The sequence below is a fragment of the Marmota flaviventris genome, chromosome 11 (genome assembly GCF_047511675.1).
Source record: "Marmota flaviventris isolate mMarFla1 chromosome 11, mMarFla1.hap1, whole genome shotgun sequence".
NCBI classification, from domain to species: Eukaryota; Metazoa; Chordata; class Mammalia; order Rodentia; family Sciuridae; genus Marmota; species Marmota flaviventris.
Window position 1 is genome coordinate 17,961,616 of NC_092508.1, and position 23,694 is coordinate 17,985,309.

Consider the following 23,694-nt stretch of genomic DNA (forward strand, 5'->3'; position numbering starts at 1 on the left):
TTCTAGCCAATCAACACTTTATTTTTCCAAATGACACCTGCACAGATGTTACTATCTACCTCCTGACCCCAATGGGGTCCCATCCATGGCCCAGAGGAGCAGGTTTCCTTCTTCCTCCCTAGGACAGCAAGGAAGCCTCTTATCTCAATAAGACAAGAGCACATGCTTACCACCCAGCACTGACACCCGTGCTGTGGGACCCTGCTCTCCTGCATCATGAAAAGGCTGAACTAGGGCAAGGGTACAGTGGAGCTTTTAGAGACTGCAGCAACCTAAATGCAGAACTACTGGCCTTTCCCATCACTCCACGATTACTCTTTACCTCCCAGACCAGGAGCCACACTAAAGCTTGGCCAGTACCTGTGGGAAGGAGATGTCAAAGGGTTGCACTGCTAAGGACAGGACACAGCAAGGAAACAAGGCTGAGGGGAATGCAGGACAGGAGAGAAAAATCATAAAGTGCCTGAACTAAACAACCAAGTGGGACATGAGGGCACAGCAGCACAGGTCCCTGAGGATAGGAGGAAAAAAGGGCTAGACCACCAGGGCTTGGGACATAGTGGAATGAAAATAGAAATGAGGCAGGGAGGCAAGTGCAGGCTGTGGGAAGGACTTCCCTAGCCCTGTTCACATCCACTAACCCAAATGAAAAATTATTTACAGACTTAAAATCCATCCCAGGCACAGGTGCTGCACCAAGCCTAGGACAGCAGGCAGGCAGGCAGAAGGCAGGCTGGCTACCAACTGATAGCCAGCTTCCCCACACACTGCCCCACCCTAGAGTGGTAGGGAAAGGAGAAAAGAGGAACACCTCAAGCCAGGAAGCCCACTGTGCCTGCAGCTCTTTCCCCATGGCTCATGGCTCTACCATGGCCTGTGCCTCTTGGTCTGACTGTACCAAAGAATGGGTATCTGGCCCCAAAGAAGGAGGGGGTGGAGCATCAGGGGGCTCTGGGTGTATCTCTGGCCCCAAGCCCAGCTCTGCATTCAGTTGCTCCAACTCCCCCTGATCCAGCAATTCAAAGTCCTCAGTGGCAAGTGCCTCCTCTTCCTCAGGGGCAGACAGGGGTTGGGGTGAGTCCTGGGGAAGAGGAGGGAGCATGGAGGGGGAAGGGAAGGGGATTGGGTCACTTTCAACAAGGCAAAGTGGGGGTGACAGGGTGCTGGGTGGAGCCATGAGGTCACCACTCACTGCCTCTGGGCTCAGCGTCTCCACTGGTCCTCCAGGGGAGCACTTCACTTCATCCTGGGGGGACCCTGCCCCATTGAAGTGCGTGTTCACAAAGTGAAGAGGGGATGACAGCCGAAGCAAGGTTTCCTTGGCTGCTACATCTTCCTCCCCTTCCTCCAAGTCCAGGGCTTGCCTTAAGGGAGCTGGTGGGGTACCTAGCAGATCTTCAGGAGGGGCCAGCTCTGCCTCCTCTCCTTCCCCCAGCTCCCGGCTCAGGGCCTCCTCTGGCTCACTCGGCAGGCTCTGCTGGTCCAAGTCTGAGCAGAGAAAAAGTTAGAAATGGGGCTGTTACTCTGACCACAATAGTCAAAAGTTCAAGGACACAAACTTAAAAAATGGATGCTAGGCCAGGGATTATGTTAAGATCTTTCGGGACCTTAAATCAGAGGGTGCGTTCCCCAGAGGAAATATGATTTGTGGGAAGCCAGAGAGCACAACCAGCACCCCATGGAATGAAAAAAGGAAGATTGAGAGAGGCAAAAGGCTTCCCATACCTTCAGAGACATCTGTCAACTGTGGAGTTGTGGCCCGTGATACAGAGAAGCCACCACTCTCCAAGATAGAGGCCTCCTCATCTGACAGCTCTGAATCTGTAATGGCCAAGGCCAGTGCTGTTTTCTTCACATCCACCTGCAGGAGAACCAGGATGAACACAACAATGGGATAAGAGCACCGTGCTCCCAAACTGTAGGGTTCCCACCTCCTTGAGAGGTGGCAGTTCTAAAGCATACAGATTTCCCCAGCCTTCTATTTGACATCCCCATCTCCCCTGGACCTCACCACTGGGGAGAAGCCAGCCAGCTCTGCCTCGCTTTCACTCTCTGTTTCTGCCAGTGGCTCATCACCTCCTGGGGGTGCGTTCTTCCCTTGCCGCTCTAGAGAAGAGCAATAAGGCAGTGTCCAAGCAAGGACAATAGTGGGGGACAAACATGGCCAAGGAACTGGAGATGATCTAAATTCCAGGGCATTTCAAGCCATAATCCAGGTCCTCCCCCCTTCACCCTCCTGGATTGAGAGAGTCCCTTACTCCTCTTGTCATGTTTGTGATGCAGGGCATCAGCTTCCGCCTTCATGCTGTAGTCCAGCTGCATGAGCAAGGGCTCCAGGCGAGTGTACATCCTCTGGATCAGCTCATGATAAACCACCAGGGGCCACAGCAGGATACTCAGCACTATGGGTTAGAAAGTTCACTCAGAGTTCTCTAGGCCAGTTTCCTAGACAGCCTTCATTCAGCTGGTCTCTAAGTAAGAAGAGCTGAAGGAATCCTGGTCCTTTCCCAAGTAGTGCTACCCTTTTTGCCCCAAATCTACTGTCTTCCTCCTTAAACGACTCTTCTACTATAAACAGGAATGCTCTATAGCATCCCTGGAAACCTCCACAGATGGGGAACTGAACAAAGAAAACATAGTCCTCCCCCTAGGTTGGTCTGTGGAAAGAAAAGAGGAGGGCTATGGGAAGGGCAGGGCTGGCCCTTACTCACAGACAATGTAGGAAATCATAATCCCTGGGACATAGTGTCCCAGTACAGCCAGCACAGCACAGCCAGAGCAGACTCGCGCACAGAACTGCAGAGAAGAATACAAGGTCTGTGAAGATGAGTTTGCTGAGCTTTGTGCCCAACTCATGTAGGTTAACAAACTACTGCTCAGCTGTGACAGAATGGGTATTTCCACTAGAAGTTCAGTGATCCAGTCTAGTCAACAGGATGCCCATGACAATCAATTCAGGAGGTTTGCAACAGATAGCTCACAACACTTCTGCTCTACCCTACCCTCACCTTCAAAAAACCATTACAGGGTGTGGGGAAAGTTACCTGAGCTGGATTCTGCCTCTTATACTGCAGCAGCTCTTGCAGGTGAATCTGGAAGGTGAGCCAGCTCTCAGCCAGGTATCTGCATAACTCGGGCACACTCAGCAGGTGCGGCCGGGCGCCTGACCCCGCACCCTCACTGGAGAGACATGACATGACCCCTAGAGGCCTCAGACACCAGTTTCCTAGGCATTCAATTCCCTCTAAGACTGCTGATGAGATCTTCAGTCTAACGAAGTTAAAAAAAAAAAAAACCCAAAAAACCAAAACCCACCTCCAGAAGGGGGACTGTCCCAGTCCTGGGTATAAGCAAAGCCCAGGGTACCCAACCCTCTGCGTCAAAAGCAGCAGTTGTACAAACACCAACACAGGAGCCTAGGACCAAGAAAACTCCGGCCTATTGTCAGTCCCTTCACTTGGCTCGGGCTGTGCCTGTAGAAGCTGCAGCACTGTTCTTCTTTGTGGTGACATCAGCACCAAGAAGCAGACTGTCTTCAGGAGATGGTCTGTACTCACCTGTCAGAGTGTGGTTCCTCAGGGGATGATGCTATGGAGAAAGAAAGGTAACAAATTATTAAGTGGTAGAGGCACTGGCAGACACTCCCCAGGCAGAAATAGTTATCCTCCTCTGCAATCCCAGAAAACTTTCTTCAAATATTAACTGCAGTAGGTATTACACATTGCTCTATATCCTTTTTTAAACTTTACCCTGTAAACACAGACACCACATCTTATTGTTGTTCATATCCCACACAATTCACACAGCCTGACACCTCTTGCTCCAAAATGCACATTAAATATAAAAAAAACAACCCAACAAACTAGTACAAATACCGTTAAGTTAAACACTACCATAATCATGCATCATGTGTTGACTCATTTAATCCTTATCTTGTTACGATGTTAAATTCTATCATCCCTACTTCAGAGATAAGAAAACTGAGACAGAAATTGAGACTATTTATAAGGTTATACACATGTAAGTGCTACTGAGTTGGGCATGAAACCCTGGCAAGCTGGCTGCAAAATCCACTCTTAACCACTACATCCACAGACACATCAATTTTGGGAAATGCCTGCTATATGTTACCTTCATCCCCATCCAGGAGATCAAGCACAAAAATAAACAGGTGCTTGCCCAATGAAGAACCACTCACCTGAAACATCAGGGAGGAAGCGAGGTTGCCAGAGATCCAGCAGAAAGTAGGCCAAAAGTGAGATGCTGAGTAGGAAGAAAGGCCGGAGGGACGATGAGGACAGCAACCTTTGAGAGAGAGAACCACCCCACGGGGAGTGGGTGAGAGTGGCTCCTGCGTTCATCGCTAAAGGCGGAAAAGCGCCCACAGATGCGGGTACAGCACTTGCAGGCCTAACTCGCCACCCAGAGATAGAGGAATGCAGCAACCCAGGCGGACGTCAGCCTTCAAAACCTGGGGGATGGATCATTTCCCCATGCCAAGTGACAACCCAGAAAGGAGAAAGGTGCTCCTGGTCCCTTCCGCCCCCGCTCTCCCGCGCAGCCCGGCCCCGCCCCCCTCCTCCGCGGCCGTTACCAGAAGAGGCCGTTGAGCGCGGCCGCCGTGACCAGGCTGTGCAGCGGCTTTTCCCACACCAGCAGCCGCTGCGCCGCCGCCAGCACTGCCTCCCAGCCGCGGAGACGCAGCCACAGTGTCGTGGCCAGGCGTCCCACCGCCTCGGCCGTGGCCGCCTCCTCCTCCGCCTCGCAGGTGGCCTCACCCATGCCGAGGCTCAGACCTAGGCCCAGGCCCAGCCCCGGCCCCCCACCTGCGCCGGTGTTACCACCGCCTCCTCCGCTCGCCATAACCCAGCCGCAGCCGCCGCCCGAGCCCACTAGGAGCCAGGGCTGCGCGGCCGCCGCCAGGGGCGCGTCAGGCGGAAGGGGGCGCAAGCCGAGGAGAGCAAAGGCTGCGGACTGGCGTCACGTGACGAAGGAGCGCCGAGGCCGTCACGTGACGCGGCTCAACCGCCCGGATGGGCGACCCGCGCGTGCGCGCAGGCGGCTGCGTTGACCCGGCACCTACGCAGGTGCGTAGTTCTTCCTGTGGTATTCGTGACCGTAGGTCGGGGTCCCTTCCGCACAGTTCGCGTTCTTGTCTCAGTGTCCGCAGGGAGACTGAGGCGCCTAGAGCTGATCTTATCACAGGTGTGACCCCGATTGGAGGTGCAGAAAGTGGGCTTCCGGGCGCCCAGTATCCTGGGTAGGACCTGTTGCTGCTGCTGCTCGGGAAGGGCGGCGGCCGTCTCAGTACTCAACTCCCTACGTACTAGTGGCCCTCCCAGGTCCCTCCCCTCAGCGGGTAAACAAACACTAGCGCGTGACTCGACAGACTTGAAAACAAGTTGCTTTTTCCCCTTTCCATAAACTTCTTTCTTGACTCCACGTTTTGGCGCTCCTTGCTCCCCCATCGCCTTGCGTGAGTGAGGGCGGTAGGTGAGTTTAAAAATAAAACCAGAGATGCAGCTGTTGGTGGGGAGACATACAAACATCACTGTTTGCAGTAACCCAGCAAAACTACTTATTCATTTAGGCTTAAAATGTCAAGCTGTACTGGAAGGTATACAGTGAAAAGCTAAAGTGTCCCTTTCACCTGCCCGTAGTGCTCCCACAGGAAGTTTCTGTGTGCTTTCGCAGCCGCCTTTTGTGTGCATTATTGACTGAGTTCATCTCTTCTAAACAAGTGGGGCAGCTCGGTGCTGCCTGCTTTATTCACATTAACACAGGGACACGGAAAGGTCCGCCTGGCTGGTTCGCCCTCGGCGGCGTGGTCTCCTAAGAACTGTCCCCATTTCTGAGACGAAGGTCCTCGGGGCTCAGCTCTGCCCCTTGGCCCGGCTCTGTGAGCTCTGCGGGGCTCTTCTCCCCGGCAGGCGGGGCGGCATTTCCTGCTGGCCTCTGACTCGCCGGCGTCGCGCGCGCGGCTTCTAGACGCTGGGCGGACGCGGCACGGCGGAGTAGGCGTTGGGCTGCGGGGTCGTCTCTTAACTGCGAGGTGAGCGCCGCGCCAGGCACCCGGTCGTGGAGCTCCGCCGCGCCGCGCTCGGGCGGAACAGGAAGAAGCGCCGGTCTGCCCGGGCTCCGCCTGCCGCTGCCGCCGCGAGGGGAGGGGGCTGGCGGGCGAGGGCTGCGGCCCGCTCGGGGAGACAGGCGGGCAGGTGAATCGGCGGCGAGGACGGCTCTGCGGGCCCTTTACAACTCCTTTCTTTCTCCACCTTGGCAAGGCGGCGGCTGGCGGTGCGATGGACCTGGCCGGGCTCCTGCTGGACGAAGAAGGCACCTTCTCTCTCTCCGGCTTTCAAGATTTCACCGTGAGCGCGCAGGCCGCCCTCTTCTCCAGCCCCCTTCTCCAGCAACGCCTTTTATGCTGGGCGTTCCCCTCAGGCCTCCAGTGGACCGAAAGCTCACCGTCTTTCGGTGCCCGGGACTGGGCGGCAGCCGCTGGAGTAGTGTTTACTCGAGGCCCGGCCTCTTGGGCCCTGAGGCACAGCCGCGGGGCAAGAAGGGGGGGGGGTGGCTGGACTAGGGGCCCATTTTGGAGACTGTCACCGGGGAGCTCTCAATAGGGCTTTGTGTTTTCCTCCCCTGTGGCACAGACTGCCATTTGCAGACAGTCCAAAGAACTAGGAACTGAGTGGGGCATAAGGCCCCTAGCAGCAAAGCGGACCCTTACCACCTAAGGAGAGCCAGGATCTTCATTATACTCTTCTCTACAGTTCACTCTCCACCCCCTCCTGCCCTGTTTTTTAGTTCCTCCCAGGACACCAGAAGCTGAATGCTCGGATCCGAAGGAGACTGTACTATGGCTGGGACTGGGAGACTGACTGCAACCTGGAGGAGCTCTCTAGCCCTGTAGCAGGTTAGGCAATGACTGGGCAAATGATGAGGGTAAGAGAGGGGCTGTCAGCAGTCACCCAGATACCTCCAGTTTACTCCCAGAGCTGTATACTGTCTCATCAAAGCTAGCTCATTGGTACTTGGTTCAAGAATGCAGGTTATAGCTCATGTTCTTCTAGCCCCTGAGAATAAACAACATTTCACAGCCAGTGTTTTGTTTTTGTTTTTGAGATGGGGCCCTTTTTTTTTGTTCTTCAGGCTGGTCTCCAGTTTATGAGCCCAAGTCATCCTCCTGCCTCAGCCTCCCAAGTATCTGGGACTTGTAACAGGCACCCAGGCCTGCTCTTTTTGTGTGTGTAGTATTGGGGATTGAATCCAGAGCCTTACACATGCTAGGCACATATTCTACCACTGAGCTACACCACCCTGGTATTTCTTTGCATTCATATATCAGAAACTTAGTTTTCTAGGGATTTCCCTTGGGTATGTCTATTTCTTAGACAAACATCAGCAAAAGACAGATATGATCCATTTGAATTGACAGGGAATTAGCCTTCCTGCTGGAAAGATCTGAAATTCAAACTTAGGGCTTTTTGTCTCATCTTGAGACCATTTGCTCTCTATTTTGTACCCAAGGCCTCAGATAACATAGACCTGGGTTTTTACTGATAGCAGTGGGGCCTGGTGTGGGAGTCATTTGTTCACTTTGTCTTCCTTCTTCCCTTTACAGACATTGCAGTAGAACTGCTCCAGAAAGCAGCCCCCAGTCCTATTCGCCGACTCCAGAAGAAATATGTAGCTCATGTGTCACGGTGAGCCAGGAACTGAGGATCAACTAGGATGAGAGTTTTTGGGCCCTATAAAGGGGAGAATATTGTCTCTAAAGAGAAGATGTAGAGATGGGTGTTGTAAGAATTGTGAGAGCCGAATGACCCTTGGCTTTAGTTACTGATTCTTTCCACCTCCTAGGGAGGCGTGCATTTCCCCGTGTGCCATGATGCTAGCTCTGGTATACATTGAGCGGCTCCGGCACCGAAACCCGGACTACCTGCAGCATGTGTCATCCTCGGACTTGTTCTTGATCTCCATGGTGAGGTGCCCCTCTCCTTCATCTCTCTGGTGAGCCAGGAACCTGGCACAAGCTCTATTGATGCCACTTCTGGTTCCTATGCAGATGGTGGCCAGTAAGTACCTCTATGATGAAGGGGAGGAAGAGGAGGTTTTCAATGATGAATGGGGAGCTGCTGGAGGTGTGGCTGTGCCCACTCTCAACGCCTTGGAGAGGAGCTTCCTACGTGCCATGGCAAGTAGCTATTCTGTCTCTCACTTTTTTCCCCTGGTCCATCTGTTCCTTCCTTTCGTTCTTTGTTCTCTCTCAGTTTTCTGCTGTTTTTTTCATTTCTCTTTTTGCCTGTCCTCTTTGTGCCTTTTTGTTAATTGTTTTACCTTCTTATCCTTTCAGGATTAACCTTTAGGAAATTCCTGGAGTGGTGAGGCCAGAAGTAGAGTACTTCCTTCCCTCCTTTATTCTTCTAGGACCCCACAGGGCACACTGAGTCAGACCTGTCATGTTGGGCTCTGACTGTTTGCTTCCAAACTTATTCTGCCTCTACACTCTAAGCTCTGTGGACATGGACCATTCTCTGGGTTATTTTCTGTCTTTGCCCTTAATATAGGGTATAATGTGAAAGTAGGTATTTTGTGTATTATATCAGCTTATGTAAAAGCTCTTGAGACAGTAATGTAAATACAGAGTAAATGTCAGCTATGTAGAGGTTGTAGTTTCTGCCATGGCTCATGTTCTCAGATGACTGTGGCTCACATCCAAGTCAGGTTTGATGCTCTTCCCTCTTGCCCACAGGACTGGAGTCTGTACACTGACCCAAGGGAGATCTTTGAGGTGCTGAGCTGGCTGGAGAGTTGGTATGTTCTATGAATCAAAAAGAAAGGCTTGAGGGATTGAGAAGCTAAGGCCTAACCCATAGAATCTAGAAATGAGGGTCTGTGTGACTTGGGGTAGGAAGGAAACAAATAAGAGAGTTGCCCAAGGTGGTGATTCCTAAACCTGCCTGCCCTCTTTTAGGAGGCTGAGAGTAGATTATTGGAAATATGTACCTTTCCAGCACTGCAAAAATAAAAATAAAATACAGATTTTGGTCTTTTTCTTTGCTTCTGGAATCTGAGCACTTAAATTTGAGTTCTGCAGTGCTTTCTGGTGGGTCCTGAGGGGTAAGAAGGTGTCCCTAGTATAGCTGCAGCAGAGTTGAAGACTCTGTTTCTCTTCTTCTCTCCCACCAGTGTGGCTGAGCAGCAGGGTCGACGGCGGGGCTGGTACACCTACACAGATTTGTGTGTGCTGCTGGAGCAACCAACCTGGCAGCTGGCTCTGGGCTCCCTCTGCCAGAGGCTGGTTAAGGTGAGGAGGGGTTAGAAAGGAGAGGGATCTTGAATGGGCTGATGTGTAGGTGTTGTAAAGCAAAACACTGAAAGGCTTAGGAAATGGGGCTTGGGAGTAGATGAGTGAGGGGAAGTTAGAGGAGCTTTGGAGAGCTCTGATTTGAAAAAATATTTTTATAGAAGATGGGTGCGTGTGTTAAAATAAGCAAACTGGTGCTTTCTTGCCTTCTCTCCTGCAGTTCTCCTGTCTGTTAGCCATGGCATATGTGAGCAGTGTGGCCTTGGCTGTGGCATCAGTGGCTGTAATACACCAGTCCTTGGGGCTGTCTTGCAGTCCCCCACCTGGCCCTCCTGACCTTGGACTGACCTCCAAGGGCCTCTTGGAGCCCTGTTTACCAACTTCTGTGCCACAGTGCCTGCCGTCTTCTGTTAACATCTCCACCTGCATGGAAGGCGACGTAGGGCTACGTTCACTCTGGGGCAGTCTTTTGGCCTCACTGACCCCCCCAACACTACCTCCCCCAGATCCCCCTGCCCCACCCACACTTCTCCATAACTGCCGCCTTTGCCAGAATGTCCAGAGAGATCCTCCAACCTGCCGTGCCTGCCACCACCCCAATCGCACGGTGTCTGCTAGGCCTCCCAGCCCCTGGTACCACACCCATGGCCTGGCTCCACCTTGGCCCTGGAGCCCAATGGCTTCTCCGCTCACCCATCCCCAGCAGTGTTCCCTTTTCAGTGTCATGGAGTTGGCTCGTCTCAAGTCTTTCATTTTCCCAGGCTAGGTAGAGCTCTGAGGAGTGCATTAAGAGGATTTGGGAGTCCCTGAGAACCTGGGAGAGGGAAGTTTGACTTAAATCCTCGCTACCTCTCTGGGTCTTTGGCTGATCCCCTGTCCTCCTGGGTAAAAGCTTAGGGGATTGAGGGGCAGAAAGGCTATAAGAGGTCATTCACTCTCCCAGACCTTAATGGCTGGCTGCTTGGCCCAGGGCAGTGATGGTGTCAGGGAAAACTTCAGCTTGGTGACCACGGGCATGTCACAAATGGCAGAGGAGAAGCCCCCATTTTGGGTCGCTGGGGCTCTTCTAGGCTTTTGCTTTTGAGTTTCCTTGGGTGAAAAAGAAAAGGTCGGGAGATGGGGGAACTAGGGCGAGGGGAGAAAGGAAATGTCCACATGGGCTTGTGTGATGTCCCAGAGACAGAAGAGCCAGGGACTGATGGGACCAAGGTGAAATCTGCTTAGGGAAAGATGGGTGAGTCAGGAAAGCCTTTCTACACCCATAGACTGCTGGGACCTTCAACTTTGACCTTCTGTCTCCAACCTCTTAGTACCCTGCTCCGTAACTCCCTCTCTTCCAGTTTCTCTCCAGGTGTTCTCTTCACAGGCCTTTCCGGCTATTGCTTTGTATCTGGGTTTTTCATGCTTTTATAGAACTGATATTTCAATAAACAGTTTCAGTTGCATGGCCTGGACTTTTCCTTCTGCGGCAGCCTTGAAGATCTTTCCTCCTGTGTTTGCCTTCCAAGCCTCCCTATTTTCTGATTCCATCATCTTGCAGCTGTTTTCCTTGAACCCCAGTTTACTTAATGTATCATTTGAGAGTCATAGGTTCCCATTTCAAACTTCTCTTTGACCCTGCTTCCAGCACCCTAGGGCCCTAGCCCTGCTTTACTTGGGGTGCCATGGGACACAAATGATGGCTGTCCCATGTCCAGGGTTGGCCTTGTCTGTGGCATGTGAGCACTACCCTTGTGAGACCAAGTATCTAGCAGTCCCCTAAGCTTCTTGAGGGCAACTCCAAGGATACCTTTCTGTGCTGGTGCTGACGGCCTCTTCACTTGGCTGACATGGTGAAAGGTGTTGCTAAAAGAATGCTGAAGCTAGGTTGTCATTGGAAGAACAGATTGGGTGGTGGCCCAGCAGGTTAGGCTGCTGAAGATCATGAACAACATGGTGGCACTGCCCTCTATGGGCCATTTTGGCAATATCAGTTATTTTTTGGTTGTCAAGAATTTAAGGGGGGATGTATGGGGCATTTAGTCGGCCTGGGCAGGATGCTAGACATTCTCAGATACTCAAGACATCTCTTGCTAGGAAGAATTCCCAAGACAAATTTTGGATGACTTAGATGGTTATTGTGCATGTTGAAGTCCTTATTGAGCCTGGAACTATCTTTTTATGTATAAACATGAATTTGTACATTTTGAAGAAGACTTGATTTGTCAGGTATGAACTTCTATGAAAATTAAAACAGATTTGTCATGTTCATTGCTTTACCAAGAGTTTGTCGGCCACTTTGCGACATCAAGTCACCACTTGATCAAGTACTGAAGGTAGCATCTGAGTTACTCAGTTGCCAGTTAAGTCCCATTATTAGCTGCCACAGTAGCTGTCACATCCTCAAAGATTCTACATATGGGTGTGGGACTTGGAATGCTCCGTTGTCTTCTGGTTTATCCATGTCCAAGCTTTTAGGCATTAAAATACATGTTGTTATAAATTTATTTCTTACAGAGAATATATAACATGGAGTTTGGGTCATAGTTGTGTGTGATTTGGGGCATATTATCCATGAGGTTTTTGCCATTCCCCCCCCCCCCCCCAGTACTGGGGATTGGACCCTGAGGCCTTTTAACCCTGAGCTACATCCCCAGTTTGTTTTTCTTTTTTTGAGACAGGGTCTCCCTAACTTGCCCCCAGGCTGGCCTCTAACTTGTGATCCTCCTTCCTCAGCCTCTGAAGTTGTTGGAATTACAGCTGTGCTCCACTGCATCCAGCTCATGAGTTTCATTTTGAGATGATCCAGGGACCTGTCCTGATATGGCTGAAAAGTGTGGATCTAATAGGGATGGTTATAAATGGTTGTGGGAGGAAATAGTCTGCAAAACCTTTCCAGGCTATTTTGATAGTTGTCCATGTTCTCCTACCTTCCAGAGCCTGGTCTAGGAGCAGGGAATGAAGATTCTTGGGGGAGGGGTCCAGAACTCAGCTCCCCAGTTAATGGCTGATGGAATTTGCACAAGAACTGGGCAAAGGTGAAAGGGCCACGTCCAGCCCAAAACCCTCATCCCTTTGCTCCGCTTCATTGAAACCCCCACCCCCTCCCCACTTCTGGCAACTAACCTCACCCAAACTCCTACCTCTTACTCTGTACTTAACTCTGGCTCAGGGCAGCATGAGCCGATCACACCTTCATCCCATTCCACTCCACTCTGTGGGCTCCCAGGATGCCCCAGTTTCCCTACCACGGCCACTGGCTGTTCCCCAGAATTCCTCTTCCCACACTTGGGCCTCTCCATGTGGGCCTCCCACCTGGGGCCTCAGCTGTCTTCTGGCTCTGCAGGTAGGAAGTAGAGGTACAGAAGTTGGTGCTAGCTGAAGGGGGTGCTTGGGGAGAATCATGTGGCATGAAAGCCCTCTAGAAATAGGAATTTCGAAGACTGTCCCTCCCCATTCCTCCACCTGCAGCATTTCCTGGTCCTGGCTTCTCTGCTCTGTGCCTCCCACCTGCTCCTGCTTCGTAGTCTTCCCCCAGGAGGACTCTCTTACCCCCCTGCTCAGCTCCTGGCCTCCAGTTTCTTTTCATGTGGTGTGTCTACAGTCCTACAAACTGGGATGGGCAGCAGGTGAGGGAACCCCTTGGAGAGAGGGTGATGGCTCCAGGGGGAGGAGAGGCATAGGGGGGAGTACTATTGGCTGCCACATGTTTCCAGAGCTGCTAGGGCTCCTGTTCCTACAGGCTGCCTCTTGTCCAGGCTCCATCCTTAGAGTTCCTTATCCCTGCTCTGGTGCTGACCAGCCAGAAGCTACCTCTGGCCATCCAGACACCTGGAAATAGTGAGTACAGAGCAAGGGTGATGGTGCAGGGGAGTTGAGAGCTCATCTGAGCATACATGGAGAGTTGGGCCCAGGATTGAGGTTGGGCAGTAGTGGGACTTCTGGGCGCTTAGGGTCTTGGAGTTGTGCCAGGCACCAGTGAGGACTGGAGAGCCATGGGTTTCCATCCCATTTACTTTTCTCCTTTTCATGCCCTAAACTATTCCCAGGCTCCGTTGTGTTGCACCTGTGTAGGAGGCCTGGCTGCCACAGCCTGGAGCTCTGGAACACTTCTCTTCGAGAGGTGAGTGCCTAGGGATGGGAAGCAGGAGGGTTAAGGTGGCCCAGGCCTGGGAGGTTCTCATTTCCATTATGCAGATACTCTGGGGAAAGAAGTTGGGGCAGGGTCCCGTCCCTGAGGTTAGCAAATCCAGGCTGAGGTTAACTTTACTGAGCAGAAAGTTTTTTTTTCATCTTCTCTTTTCTACCAGGTTTCAGGGGCAGTGGTGGTATCTGGGCTGCTGCAAGGCATGCTGGGGCTGCTAGGGGCCCCTGGACGCCTGTTCCTACACTGTGGGCCCCTGGTGCTGGCCCCCAGCCTGGTTGTGGCAGGGCTCTCTGCCCACAGGGAGGTGGCCCAATTCTGCTCTGCTCACTGGGGCCTGGCCTTGCTGTACGTGAGTCCTGAGGCACAGGATAGTGCCTAGTGGGGTGTGCGGGACTGGGGGAGGACAGAGCTGCTGGCCCTATCAGAATCAGCAACAGTCTGGGCAGGGACACCACCTTTTAGACTTCAAATCCAAGGTTTTTTCTTGATTCATCCAGTCTCCTTGAGAATCTTACTGTCTCTTCATGTCCCCCATGTACCTCTCTACCCCTTTCATGGAATTTTCTTTGATAGGACCCCCTTTATTTTTGTGGTGCTAGGACCCTTTTTATGATATTCTTCTCACTCCCACCTTCATTGCCATCCCTCAGGATTCTGCTGCCTCTTGTCCCTAAAGCTGCTTCTCTTTTCTAGGCTTATCCTGCTCATGGTGGTCTGTTCTCAGCACCTGGGCTCCTTCCAGGTACCCCCATGTCCCTGGAGGCCAACTTCAACCTTTTCAACTCATATTCATGTCCCTGCCTTTCGGTTCCTCTCGGTATGTGGGGGCTGGGTAGTTGAGGCTAGAAGGGCTGGCACAGAATGCTCCCTGGCCCCCGAGTTTTGGGCTTCTGTCTACCCAATCAAAGCTGGTTCACAAGGTTCTGGGGGAGGAGCTCTTTCCTGTCTCAGTCTTGCCCCTCAGGTGCTGATCCCTGTGGCCTGTGTGTGGGTCATTTCTGCCCTCCTGGGTCTCAGCATCATCCCCCTGCAGCTGTCTGCCCCCACCCAGGCACCATGGTTTTGGCTGCCTCACCCAGGTAGGTTCTTTCCTAGGCCCTTGTCCTCTTACTCAAATCAAGGTATCTATTTCTTTGAACTTAGATTTGGTGGATTTCACTTCTTGTGTTTCTTAAAACACACAGGAAAGAGAAATTGCCAGCCTGAGGGGCAATCCAGCCCCTCCCTGCAGCATTTTATTGGGGTTGGTGTTGAGACAGACATATATAGCTCCACCGCTCACTCCTTACCCAACTTGCACATTTACATTACTGAGCTCCAAGGGCTTTTCAGCTGGTGATCTATGTAGAAAGATTATTTTTGAGGCATAGTATGCAAAATGTCCTCATTCATCTATTTACCTATTGTACTGTTAGGGATCAAACCTGGCCCATCAATTAATAAGGCTCTTTTGAGTGCTGATTGTGTGCTAGGCATGTGGCAGGGGACATAGTGATGAATATGACATAGTATCTGCCTTCATGAGACTGGCAGTCAATTGGGGAATATAGATACTAATTAAATAGGGACCTGAGTAAATGTGGAATTGCAATTGTGGTAAGTATACTCAAGAGGAATTACACTAGCCAGGCATGGTGGTACATGCCTATAATCCTAGTGACCCAGGAGGCTGCAGTAGGAGGATCACAAGTTAGAGGCCAGCCTGAGCTGCTCAGGGAGGCCCTGTCTCAAAATAAAAAATTAAAAAGAGGGGCTAGCGACTGGGGTTGTGGCTCAATGGGGGAGTGCTTGCCACATATGTGTCAGGCACTGGGTTTGATCCTTAGTACCACATAAAATAAATAAAGTAAAGGTATTGTGTCCATCTACTACTAAAAAAAAGAAATATTTTTAAAAAGGGGGTGAGGGGATGTGTAGCTCAGTAGTAGAGATTCCATCTCTACTATTGGATTCCATCCCAGTATTGAGAGGGAAAAAAAGGAGCTACATTGCATGGTGAGAGCTAATAATGGGAGATTTGACATCATCAGGAAAGTCTGGAAAGGTGTTCTTCCAGTGGTCATTGAGCAGAGATCTGAGAAATGAGTAGGAGCTAACTGTCAGGAGGCAGGAGAGAATATTGTGGATGAAGAGAATAGCATGTACAAACACACTGTGGTGGCAAGGAGCACTGCAAGTCCAGGGCCTAAAGCAAAGGTAGTGTGTCTAGGGTGAGGAAACTGAGGTGAAGTTTGGCAGATGAGGCTAGAGAGTGCTAAGGGTCAAACCAAAGAAAGTCTTGTAGACCACAGTAAAGAGATGGGTCTTTCTCCTTAGAGTTCAGGGGTTTTGTCCCAAGATATCTTCAAAGACAATGGCTTCTAGCATTCTTATGGCACAGGCTGTTGTAGGTAGAGGGGTGTTCCAGAATTGAGTCTGGCCTTAAGGTGGCTCCTTTCCCTCCTCAGGAGAATGGGACTGGCCCTTGTTGACACCCAGGGCTCTGACTGCAGGCATCTCTATGGCCCTGGCAGCCTCCACCAGTTCCCTGGGCTGCTATGCTCTGTGTGGCCAGCTGCTGCACTTGCCTCCTCCACCTCCACATGCTTGCAATCGAGGGCTGAGCCTGGAGGGGCTGGGCAGTGTGCTGGCTGGGCTGCTGGGGAGCCCCATGGGCACAGCATCCAGCTTCCCTAATGTGGGCACAGTGAGTCTTTTCCAGGTATGGGAACCTGGGACAGGGGTGGGGAACTGGAGGTTCAGTAGAAAGTAGAGAACACATTGACTGTTTGCCAGCTGTGCCCAGCACTTAGGCAGTTCACATTAATGACTTCACTTAGGGCTGTACCTAGAAGTGGTAAGAGGCTAGCAATGAGGCCAAGACAACAAATTACCACATCAGAGACAGCTGGCACTCTACCAAGGCTGGGGTTCCAGTGAAGAACAAGTCAGATAAAGTCATACTCTCTTGGGGACTTCCTCAGGAGAAGAAAATAAAGTAAATAAGGTAATTTCAGAGAGTGATAGTGCTATTAAGAAAACAAAGTTGTGGAATAGTGGCTGAGCAGAGAAGGCATCTTTAGACAGAGAGTGGTTACAATGCTACTTGGATGGTAACATTAAAGTTGGGATCTAAATGATGAGAAGGAGTCAGCCAGGCAAGGATCTGGGACAGTCCAAGGAAGTGGCTGTTTCTAGTATCTCTTCCTGCAGGCTGGATCTCAGAGAGTGACCCACATAGTGGGGCTGCTCTGCATGGGGCTTGGGCTCTCCCCTAGGCTGGCTCAGTTCCTCACTACAATCCCGCTGCCTGTGCTTGGTGAGTGGATGTATTGTCAGGCATCCTTTCTCTCTAAATAGCCTTCCTGGATGGGTGGATATGAACATGTGTCAGCTGCCCTCATTGTTTTGACCCAACATCTTGGTTTCTTGAATGGACTTTTGGGACTCCTGAAAAATCTGAAAAAGGCCTTTTGGTAGTCCCCCCATTATAATCTGCCTGCCCACGATACACTGTGTCCTCTCCCTCTCTCAACCCTCTTGATTTTTTTTCTATATGAGACAGGTGGGGTACTAGGGGTGACCCAGGCTGTGGTTCTGTCTGCTGGATTCTCCAGTTTCCACCTAGCTGACATTGACTCTGGACGGAATGTCTTCATTGTGGGCTTTTCCATCTTTATGGCCCTGTTGCTGCCAAGATGGCTTCGGGAAGCCCCAGTCCCACTTAACACAGGTAGGTGGAGAGGGAAAGAGGAGTTGTTCAGTAGTGGAAAAGTACTGTTTGGACTCCTGGCCCCACAATCTTCTCTGGGCTTTGGAATAAATAATTTATCCATTTGTTGAACACCATGCTAGCAACTTGGGATACAAAGGAATTCTAGATGTTATAGTCTAGTAAAAGACATGAGGTATGCAGGAAAATAACAAGAAAGATTTAGATAAAGAGCTGTGGCTCAATGGTGATCCAGTAACATTAAGCTGGTCTTGAAGGATGGTAAACATATTTGGTAAAAAGATCATTTTTGATGATAAACAAAGACTTAGAAGTAGGAGAGCAGCCAATAGCTTAGCTTATCTAGAGCAATGGTTTTCAACTGGGGGTGATTTTTCCCCTATGGGGAACATTTAGCAATGTTGGGGAAAACACTTTTGACTACTGCAAATGAGGGAAGGGAGTATTGTTACTAGCAATTAGTACAGGGAGAGATGTTGCTATATTTCCTGGGCAACTTGTGAGACCCTGTCTCAAAATGAAAAAAGAGGGTCCTGGGAATGTAGTTCAGTGGTAGAGCACCTGAGTTCAATCCCCAGTACCCGCCCCCCCCCCCCCAAAAAAAAAAAAAAAAAAAAGAATCCTTCAATGCATAGGACAGTCCCTCATCTGGCTCAAAAAGCCAATAGTACAGAGGTTGGGAGACTTAAGATAAAATATAGCAGGCATAAGGAATAGGAGATAAGGTTGGGGATTTTAATACCAAAATCCCAGAGAAATGAAGCCTGGAACAATCAAAGCATATCTAAGCATATGTGAAGGTTGTATGGATGCTCAGGAGATAGGGTGTTGAGCAAGGAACCTTGAGAAAGGGCCTCAGTGAGGAAAATGGAGAGTAGAGGGATAAAAGATAAGGGAGGTATAATGACAATTTAGAAAGGTCTGTCTTTAGTCCAAGACTTAGGTTTAAGTCTGGAAGGATAAGACTCCTTGGCTCTGAATAAGTATTAGAGTTCCCTTCCTGACTGGTCCTAACCCTTTGTAGGCTGGAGCCCCTTGGATGTGTTACTGTGCTCTCTGCTGGCAGAGCCCATCTTTCTGGCTGGACTCTTGGGCTTTCTTCTGGAGAACACTATTTCTGGTAAGTTGACATCAGGCCCTAGCTGCCTGGGGCATGGCCAGGAAGTTATCACTCCCTGGTTTGAGCACAACCTGACAAACTTTTTTTTCCCCCCCCCGCAGGTACAAGGCTTGAGCGGGGCCTCAGTCAGGGGCTGCTATCTTCTTTTGTTGCCCAAGAGACTCAAATATCTCAGAAGTCCAGGGAGAAGGCTGCTCAAGAATATGGGCTTCCTTTCCCCATTCAAGACATGTGTCCCTGCATTCCCCAGCCCCTTCATTTCCTCTGTCCAATGCCTGAAGACCTTGGGGATGAGGAAGGAGCGCCATCTGAGCCAGGAGAGACCGCAGACTTGTTGCCTGGCTGTGGGGAGTCATGCCCTGCATCTAGCAGAGAAGGATTTAGGTCAAAGTAATTATCAAGACTCCTCTTTCTGCTTTCATTGAGAATCAGCTCCCAGGCTCAGAGGGACTGTGTATGTGTCATGGGCCCACCTAGAGGTCTCATTTCCCAGTAGGATGGGTTGCCTTTTCTTCTCTTAATTAGGCCTATTATAGAGCAGGGGCCATGGTTTAGTGGATCATGATGAATGAATGAGATTTTTCCTATAAACTATTAATGTCATCTGAACCCTAGCATTCACTTAATAAATATTAATGCTTCTCATGTGCTAGGTTCTGAAACTAAAATATGAATATGATGGGGTCCTTGTCCTCTCCGGGTATTTAAGGTTTAAAAAGATATATGTAATTTCTTATTAAAATGCAAAGCAGAAGGCAATCTGTAATAAAAATAATACCATGGGAGCAGAGGAAGAAGTAGTTCAATCTGGGAATAAGGCTTTATGAAAGCAGCAGTGCTGAGGGTGACCTTGACAAGCAAGGATTCCGGTTTTGGAAAACAGATGAGAAATTTTCAGGCTCAGGAATCCAGCGTGAACAAAGGCATGAGTTGTACAAAGTACTGATGAGGGGTTTCAAGTCTTCAGTGGTTGCCGCAGTCTGGCTGCAGCAAAATAACCGGGGGGTGATGAACAACTTGTGTAGATTGATACAGCAGGAGTAGGAGCCTTTTATTGCAAGGACAGGAGCAGTATTTATACATTCCACACAGCTTATCTAATTACATCAGTCAACCAATCAGGAATCTCCACACTTAATGGCTCGCTTTTGTTACTTCTCAAACCACTCCCTCTGGCATTTTGCCAGGCACCATCCAGACTTGTTTACTAACTCTAACATTCCCCTGGCAAAATGCCAGGTGTTATTTTGACTTGTTTATAGACTCTAACAAGTGGTGATAGATTATGAGTATGGGGGTGCATAAAGGGTGAGATGATGCAGAGGAGGTAAAGGATGAAATCAGAATTTATGCCCAGGAGCCTCCTCTCTTCTACTGCTCTATTAGCGGCCAAGACTCCAGAGATGATATGGTGAAATCCAATTCTTTCATTTTATTAAAAAAGGAAAAGTCTGGACAGTATGGGTGGGAACAGAAGTAATCTGGGTTTGACAAATTCAAACCCACATCCTACTCGCCTACATTTCTTCTGGTATTCTTTCTCCGCTGCTGATCTGACTCCTAGAAAGACCACTACCCCTCAACCTCCCTAGTAAGGGCTGCCGTGGCCCTCCAGTCCTTCCGCGCTCCTACAAGTTGCTCAGTGAACCCGAAGCCCCGCCCCCGCCAGGCCTGGACACCGCCTCCGCGTCCAAGACCCGCCTCCGTGGGGGGTATCGGTCTCTACCCTACGCCTTTCAGTTTCCGCGGGCGGACGGGCCTGCCGTGAGGAGGGTGTGAGTTCTTGAGGAGCTGACGGTAGGTGGTATCGAGCTCAAGTTAGGCCAGGGTCTAGACCGGTTTGGGCGCCGTGGAGCTGCGCGGATTCTGCGGGTTGAGCCCGGCACGGACGCTTTTTCCCAGAATGGACAGCGCGCAGCCGGGGATTTGGGCAGGCCTCCAAGAGTAGGCGGGGCTGCGCGTGCGCAGCGCCCTCCGACCGTACTTCGGCGTTTTGGGGGCGTGAGTGAGGCTTTTCCTAGGCCTGCTACTTGGTGTAGCCGGGCTACGAACCGGAGGTGTTCACTGGGTTACCCGCTAAGGTGTTCTGACTATGCCTCGGTGCAGCCGGTGCTATAGAAATGGAAAGGCGGACCGCGGAGTCTCTTCTGGGGGGGGGGGGCAGATGGAAACTGGACGCCAGGCGGGGTTCCTGGGGTGGGCTGTGGTTTGGACTCAAGGTTCGCCCTCTCCCAGGGGACGAGGAGTGGCCCGGCTTGAATCTCTTTAGGGCTTACTGCCCCCTGCAGGGTAGTGGAGGAACTGCCCTGAGAGGGGTCTGCTGGCCGAGGGGCGGAACCCTCGCACCCCCCTTCTTCAGACAAGAGTACTAAACGGGTGAATATAGTTAACATGAATGTTAAAGGCGGCCTTGAAGAAAACAGAGGAATGAAATTTAGAGGCCTCAGTCTCGAATGGGCCTGGCTAGTGAGAGAAGCCAACGTGGGTCTGTTGCAGAAATATTCCGACGTTTTTACAGGGCCTGTTGACCCTAGCCACATTTTAAACTACACACTTTCATCAAACAAAAACCATCATTTTGAGGGTTCTGAGGTTCTTGGCTTTCAGAAAGACGGACTAGAATGATTAGCCGCATTTTGGTGACTCTTTAAAAAAAAAGTGAACACTGGGGAATTTCTATAAGGGAAATTGAAGGGTTTGGCAACTTAATTTGCATTTGTGATCTTTGGCGGTAGGTGGTATGGAGCTCATTGGAACTCTGTCCAATGAGGACTAGCTTAATCATTCCAAGGTCATTTTTGCCCTGTAGGAACAGCAGTGAGTGATGTGACTGGACACATCATCTCCCAACAACGCCTTGGCTGCTGCAGATAAGTCACCATATAGTAGTAAGTCATGCAGTCATGGGTCATTAAGATTGATACATTTTGAGATACAGTATTAGGTGATTTCATCGTGGTGCAAACACCATAGAGTGTATGAAAATGCAAACTAAAGTGCCTGCAATGTTACTAGCAGTATACTGTTATGGAACTACTGTCATATACATATGGTCTGTCATTGACTGAAATGTTATTATGTGGCATGACTCTTTAGTTACAGTGCAAATTAAATAATGTCACAAGGTCACTCTTTGAAAACTAGGTTATGGTTGAAAGAATGATGATTTAGACTAAGTTGGAAATGACTGTGTTAATGAAATGTAACAGGAATTTTATTATTTTCTTTATATTCTAAGTTTTCACCTCCTGGTACTTCTCTTCATTTTGTATTTATAGACTGGAATAATGGAGGAAACTATATTATTCCCCCCACACACAGGAAAAATAAGCTCTGTTAAGCAGTCATTTTTACTGAATATCTACTAGGTTAAGGCTACATAGAAAAGTTGATTTCCAAACTTTTCCAAGAGTTCCAAGCTGTGCAAAGAGTATGATGTCATTGGTGGCTGTGCCTTGGAGTCGGGATATGAGTTAAGTGGAAGTTAATTATCTCTTCTTCTGTGGTGTGCTGTGGTTTATATTCATGACCTCCTGGTCATTTGTAAAAAGTGGATTTGGGTCTTTTCTGTTGCTCCTGGTCACAGAGCTTATTAGCTCCTTTCTATGTTTGTGCTGTTAATCTCTAAGAATTCGACCACAGCTAGGCACAGTGGCATATGCTTGTTGTCCCAGCGACTCATGAGGCTGAGGCAGGAGGATCAAAAGTTCAAGGCCAGCTTCAGCAACTTAATAAGACATATCTCAAAATAAAAGTGCAGGAGGGTGATGGATCACACTATGCATTATTGTGCATACAGAACTGAGCTACGTGTGAATGTTCCTTGGTTTAATAAAAAATTTGAATTTGACTATAGAGATGGACTGCTTCTGTATGCACATATATGCATAACTTTTTCATATAATTCTAGAAGATTTGGGTGTATAAGCTCTACATTAGGAAGCTCTGTTTTAGAGATTAAAAAAAATTCCTGAGAGCTTCTAGAGTTTTGTTTTTAGATGATGATGAAATAATTTGTATATCCTGCCCCTGACAAGACTTGATGATGTTTTACAATACAGGAACTATCTTTCTCTTCTAAAAGTTCTGGGAAATGATAGCATTGACATTTATTAGGATTTCTATTGTGGTAAAGGTGCAACAAGAATGGTTTGGGTTTCACATTAAACTATATTATGAGAGAGTGGAAACATACCAATTGGCTGAAGCTTAAATATTATGGAAGAAAGTACTATTCTCTACCTTCTAGGAACTTTATGTGGAAAAAGATTCTAACTAGATTTTTAAAAAACAGATACAACACTTTTTTTATACATTTATTCTATTTATTTATTTTTATGTGGTGCTGAGGATTGAACCCAGTGCCTCGCACATGCTAGGCAAGCGCTCTGCCATTGAGCCACAACCACAGCCCCTCTAACTAGATTTTAAGTGGTAGTAAGGTTGGTGCTCAGCTGGTTCAATAATAATAAGAAGAATGTAAATCCATGTTTCCTATTTTGTCAGGATTTTCACAGGATTGTAGTTGATGCATAGTTGTCTGAGCACCCTCCTAGGCCTACATTACTCTGGAGATACTTTGCTAAATTAGGCCTTTTCTGCAGATGGAGGAATTGGAGCAAGGCCTGTTGATGCAGCCATGGGCTTGGCTACAGCTTGCTGAGAACTCCCTCCTGGCCAAGGCTTATATCACCAAGCAGGGCTATACCTTGCTTGTTTCGGATCTTCACCAGGTGTGGCATGAACAGGTGGATACTAGTGTGGTCAGCCAGCGAGCCAAGGTAAGTGTAAAGAGAAGTTCCATTGTGGGGATGTGTTCTTTCCTAGTGAAGATCAGGGGATGTTAACGTCAACCAGCTTGACCACTTGTATGTTGGCAAGGAAGATTGAAATGAGTTGATACAATTCCAGTTTCAGGTTGAGCATCCCTCATCTAAAAATCCAAAATTCAAAATAATCTAAAATATGAAACTTTCTGAGCATAGGGCACTTATAAAGTTTCACATTTCAGAGCATTTTAGATTTTGAAATTTGGGTTGCTCAACCGGTAAACTCTTATACATACATTCCAAAATCCAAAACTCTGAAATATGGAACACTTCTTGTTCCAAGGAATGTTCAACCAGTTATGTCCTACACTTCTATCTGTAGTTGTGGGATCTTTCTGGGATGAGGGGAGAAGGGAGGAAGGGGAGAGAGAAGGAAGGTATAGTATATGTGTTTCTGTAGCATGATAATGCATAATGTGACTTATGTTGTCTAATCCATACAGGTCTTCTGTAAATTGATCTTGCCTAACACAGAACTTTGAAGTAGGCCAGTTGATTTCTGTGACTCTTGTTACTCTTGTTTTTGTTTTCTTCTTTCCTGTTGTGATGTTTTTCTCTTCCTTTCCCTTCCTCTCATGCCCATTGTCTTCACATTAA

At 49.4% G+C, this 23,694-nt stretch overlaps 4 protein-coding genes across 12 annotated transcripts in view; 3 read left to right on the forward strand and 1 right to left on the reverse strand.

Moving 5' to 3' along the window:
• Positions 1 to 4,943, reverse strand: Retreg2 (reticulophagy regulator family member 2). The gene is made up of 9 exons (XM_027941818.2): positions 4,595 to 4,943; positions 4,199 to 4,305; positions 3,558 to 3,588; positions 3,045 to 3,180; positions 2,712 to 2,796; positions 2,259 to 2,402; positions 2,012 to 2,106; positions 1,726 to 1,861; positions 1 to 1,488 (listed from the first exon to the last, which is right to left on the reverse strand). Exons 1-9 carry the CDS (start codon positions 4,861 to 4,863, stop codon positions 857 to 859), a joined length of 1,635 nt encoding a protein of 544 aa, XP_027797619.1. The 5' UTR covers positions 4,864 to 4,943; the 3' UTR covers positions 1 to 856.
• Positions 4,944 to 5,385: 442 nt separating this feature from the next.
• Cnppd1 (cyclin Pas1/PHO80 domain containing 1) lies at positions 5,386 to 10,755 on the forward strand. 3 transcript variants are annotated; one of them, XM_027941820.3, is made up of 9 exons: positions 5,386 to 5,493; positions 6,282 to 6,368; positions 6,808 to 6,916; positions 7,625 to 7,706; positions 7,864 to 7,984; positions 8,069 to 8,197; positions 8,756 to 8,817; positions 9,193 to 9,310; positions 9,531 to 10,755. In XM_027941820.3, exons 2-9 carry the CDS (start codon positions 6,300 to 6,302, stop codon positions 10,074 to 10,076), a joined length of 1,236 nt encoding a protein of 411 aa, XP_027797621.2. In that variant the 5' UTR covers positions 5,386 to 5,493; positions 6,282 to 6,299; the 3' UTR covers positions 10,077 to 10,755. The 3 variants fall into 3 exon arrangements, with proteins under 3 accessions (XP_027797621.2, XP_027797623.2, XP_027797622.2); XM_027941822.2 differs by having other exon boundaries at positions 5,404 to 5,489; XM_027941821.2 differs by lacking the exon at positions 5,386 to 5,493 and adding an exon at positions 5,984 to 6,052.
• A 95-nt stretch (positions 10,756 to 10,850) lies between these two features.
• Slc23a3 (solute carrier family 23 member 3) lies at positions 10,851 to 18,913 on the forward strand. 5 transcript variants are annotated; one of them, XM_027941810.3, is made up of 12 exons: positions 10,851 to 12,635; positions 12,761 to 12,918; positions 13,032 to 13,162; positions 13,339 to 13,412; positions 13,600 to 13,781; positions 14,130 to 14,253; positions 14,401 to 14,515; positions 15,884 to 16,137; positions 16,629 to 16,734; positions 16,981 to 17,148; positions 18,173 to 18,268; positions 18,370 to 18,913. In XM_027941810.3, exons 1-12 carry the CDS (start codon positions 12,300 to 12,302, stop codon positions 18,660 to 18,662), a joined length of 2,037 nt encoding a protein of 678 aa, XP_027797611.2. In that variant the 5' UTR covers positions 10,851 to 12,299; the 3' UTR covers positions 18,663 to 18,913. The 5 variants fall into 5 exon arrangements, with proteins under 5 accessions (XP_027797611.2, XP_027797610.2, XP_027797612.2 ...); XM_027941809.3 differs by having other exon boundaries at positions 13,032 to 13,129; XM_027941811.3 differs by lacking the exon at positions 15,884 to 16,137 and having other exon boundaries at positions 13,032 to 13,129; positions 14,161 to 14,253; positions 14,470 to 14,515.
• Positions 18,914 to 19,975: 1,062 nt separating this feature from the next.
• Nhej1 (non-homologous end joining factor 1) overlaps positions 19,976 to 23,694 on the forward strand; it is an 88,370-nt gene continuing 84,651 nt past the window's right edge. For 2 of the 3 annotated variants that reach the window (XM_027942000.2, XM_071619608.1), the window contains exons 1-2: positions 19,976 to 20,065; positions 22,873 to 23,049. In XM_027942000.2, coding sequence (XP_027797801.2) covers positions 22,873 to 23,049 — 177 coding nt within the window. In that variant the 5' untranslated portion in view covers positions 19,976 to 20,065. Of the gene's footprint in view, positions 20,066 to 20,280; positions 20,350 to 22,872; positions 23,050 to 23,694 lie in introns of those variants that run through there. The other variant, XM_071619607.1, reaches the window with a different exon arrangement.

What these genes read in the sequence shown, in the direction of transcription:
- Cnppd1 (XM_027941820.3), top strand. Translation starts at nt 6,300, where the DNA reads ATGGACCTGGCCGGGCTCCTGCTGGACGAAGAAGGCACCTTCTCTCTC. An exon ending in CCGGCTTTCAAGATTTCACC is followed by an intron (nt 6,369 to 6,807) that starts GTGAGCGCGCAG and finishes CCTGTTTTTTAG; the next exon opens with TTCCTCCCAGGACACCAGAA. An exon ending in TATGTAGCTCATGTGTCACG is followed by an intron (nt 7,707 to 7,863) that starts GTGAGCCAGGAA and finishes TCCACCTCCTAG; the next exon opens with GGAGGCGTGCATTTCCCCGT.
- Slc23a3 (XM_027941810.3), top strand. Translation starts at nt 12,300, where the DNA reads ATGGAATTTGCACAAGAACTGGGCAAAGGTGAAAGGGCCACGTCCAGC. An exon ending in GTTTTGGCTGCCTCACCCAG is followed by an intron (nt 14,516 to 15,883) that starts GTAGGTTCTTTC and finishes TTCCCTCCTCAG; the next exon opens with GAGAATGGGACTGGCCCTTG. An exon ending in TCTGGAGAACACTATTTCTG is followed by an intron (nt 18,269 to 18,369) that starts GTAAGTTGACAT and finishes CCCCCCCCGCAG; the next exon opens with GTACAAGGCTTGAGCGGGGC.
- Retreg2 (XM_027941818.2), bottom strand. Translation starts at nt 4,863, where the DNA reads ATGGCGAGCGGAGGAGGCGGTGGTAACACCGGCGCAGGTGGGGGGCCG. An exon ending in AGAGGCAGAATCCAGCTCAG is followed by an intron (nt 2,797 to 3,044) that starts GTAACTTTCCCC and finishes TCTTCTCTGCAG; the next exon opens with TTCTGTGCGCGAGTCTGCTC. An exon ending in TCACAAACATGACAAGAGGA is followed by an intron (nt 2,107 to 2,258) that starts GTAAGGGACTCT and finishes GCTCTTCTCTAG; the next exon opens with AGCGGCAAGGGAAGAACGCA.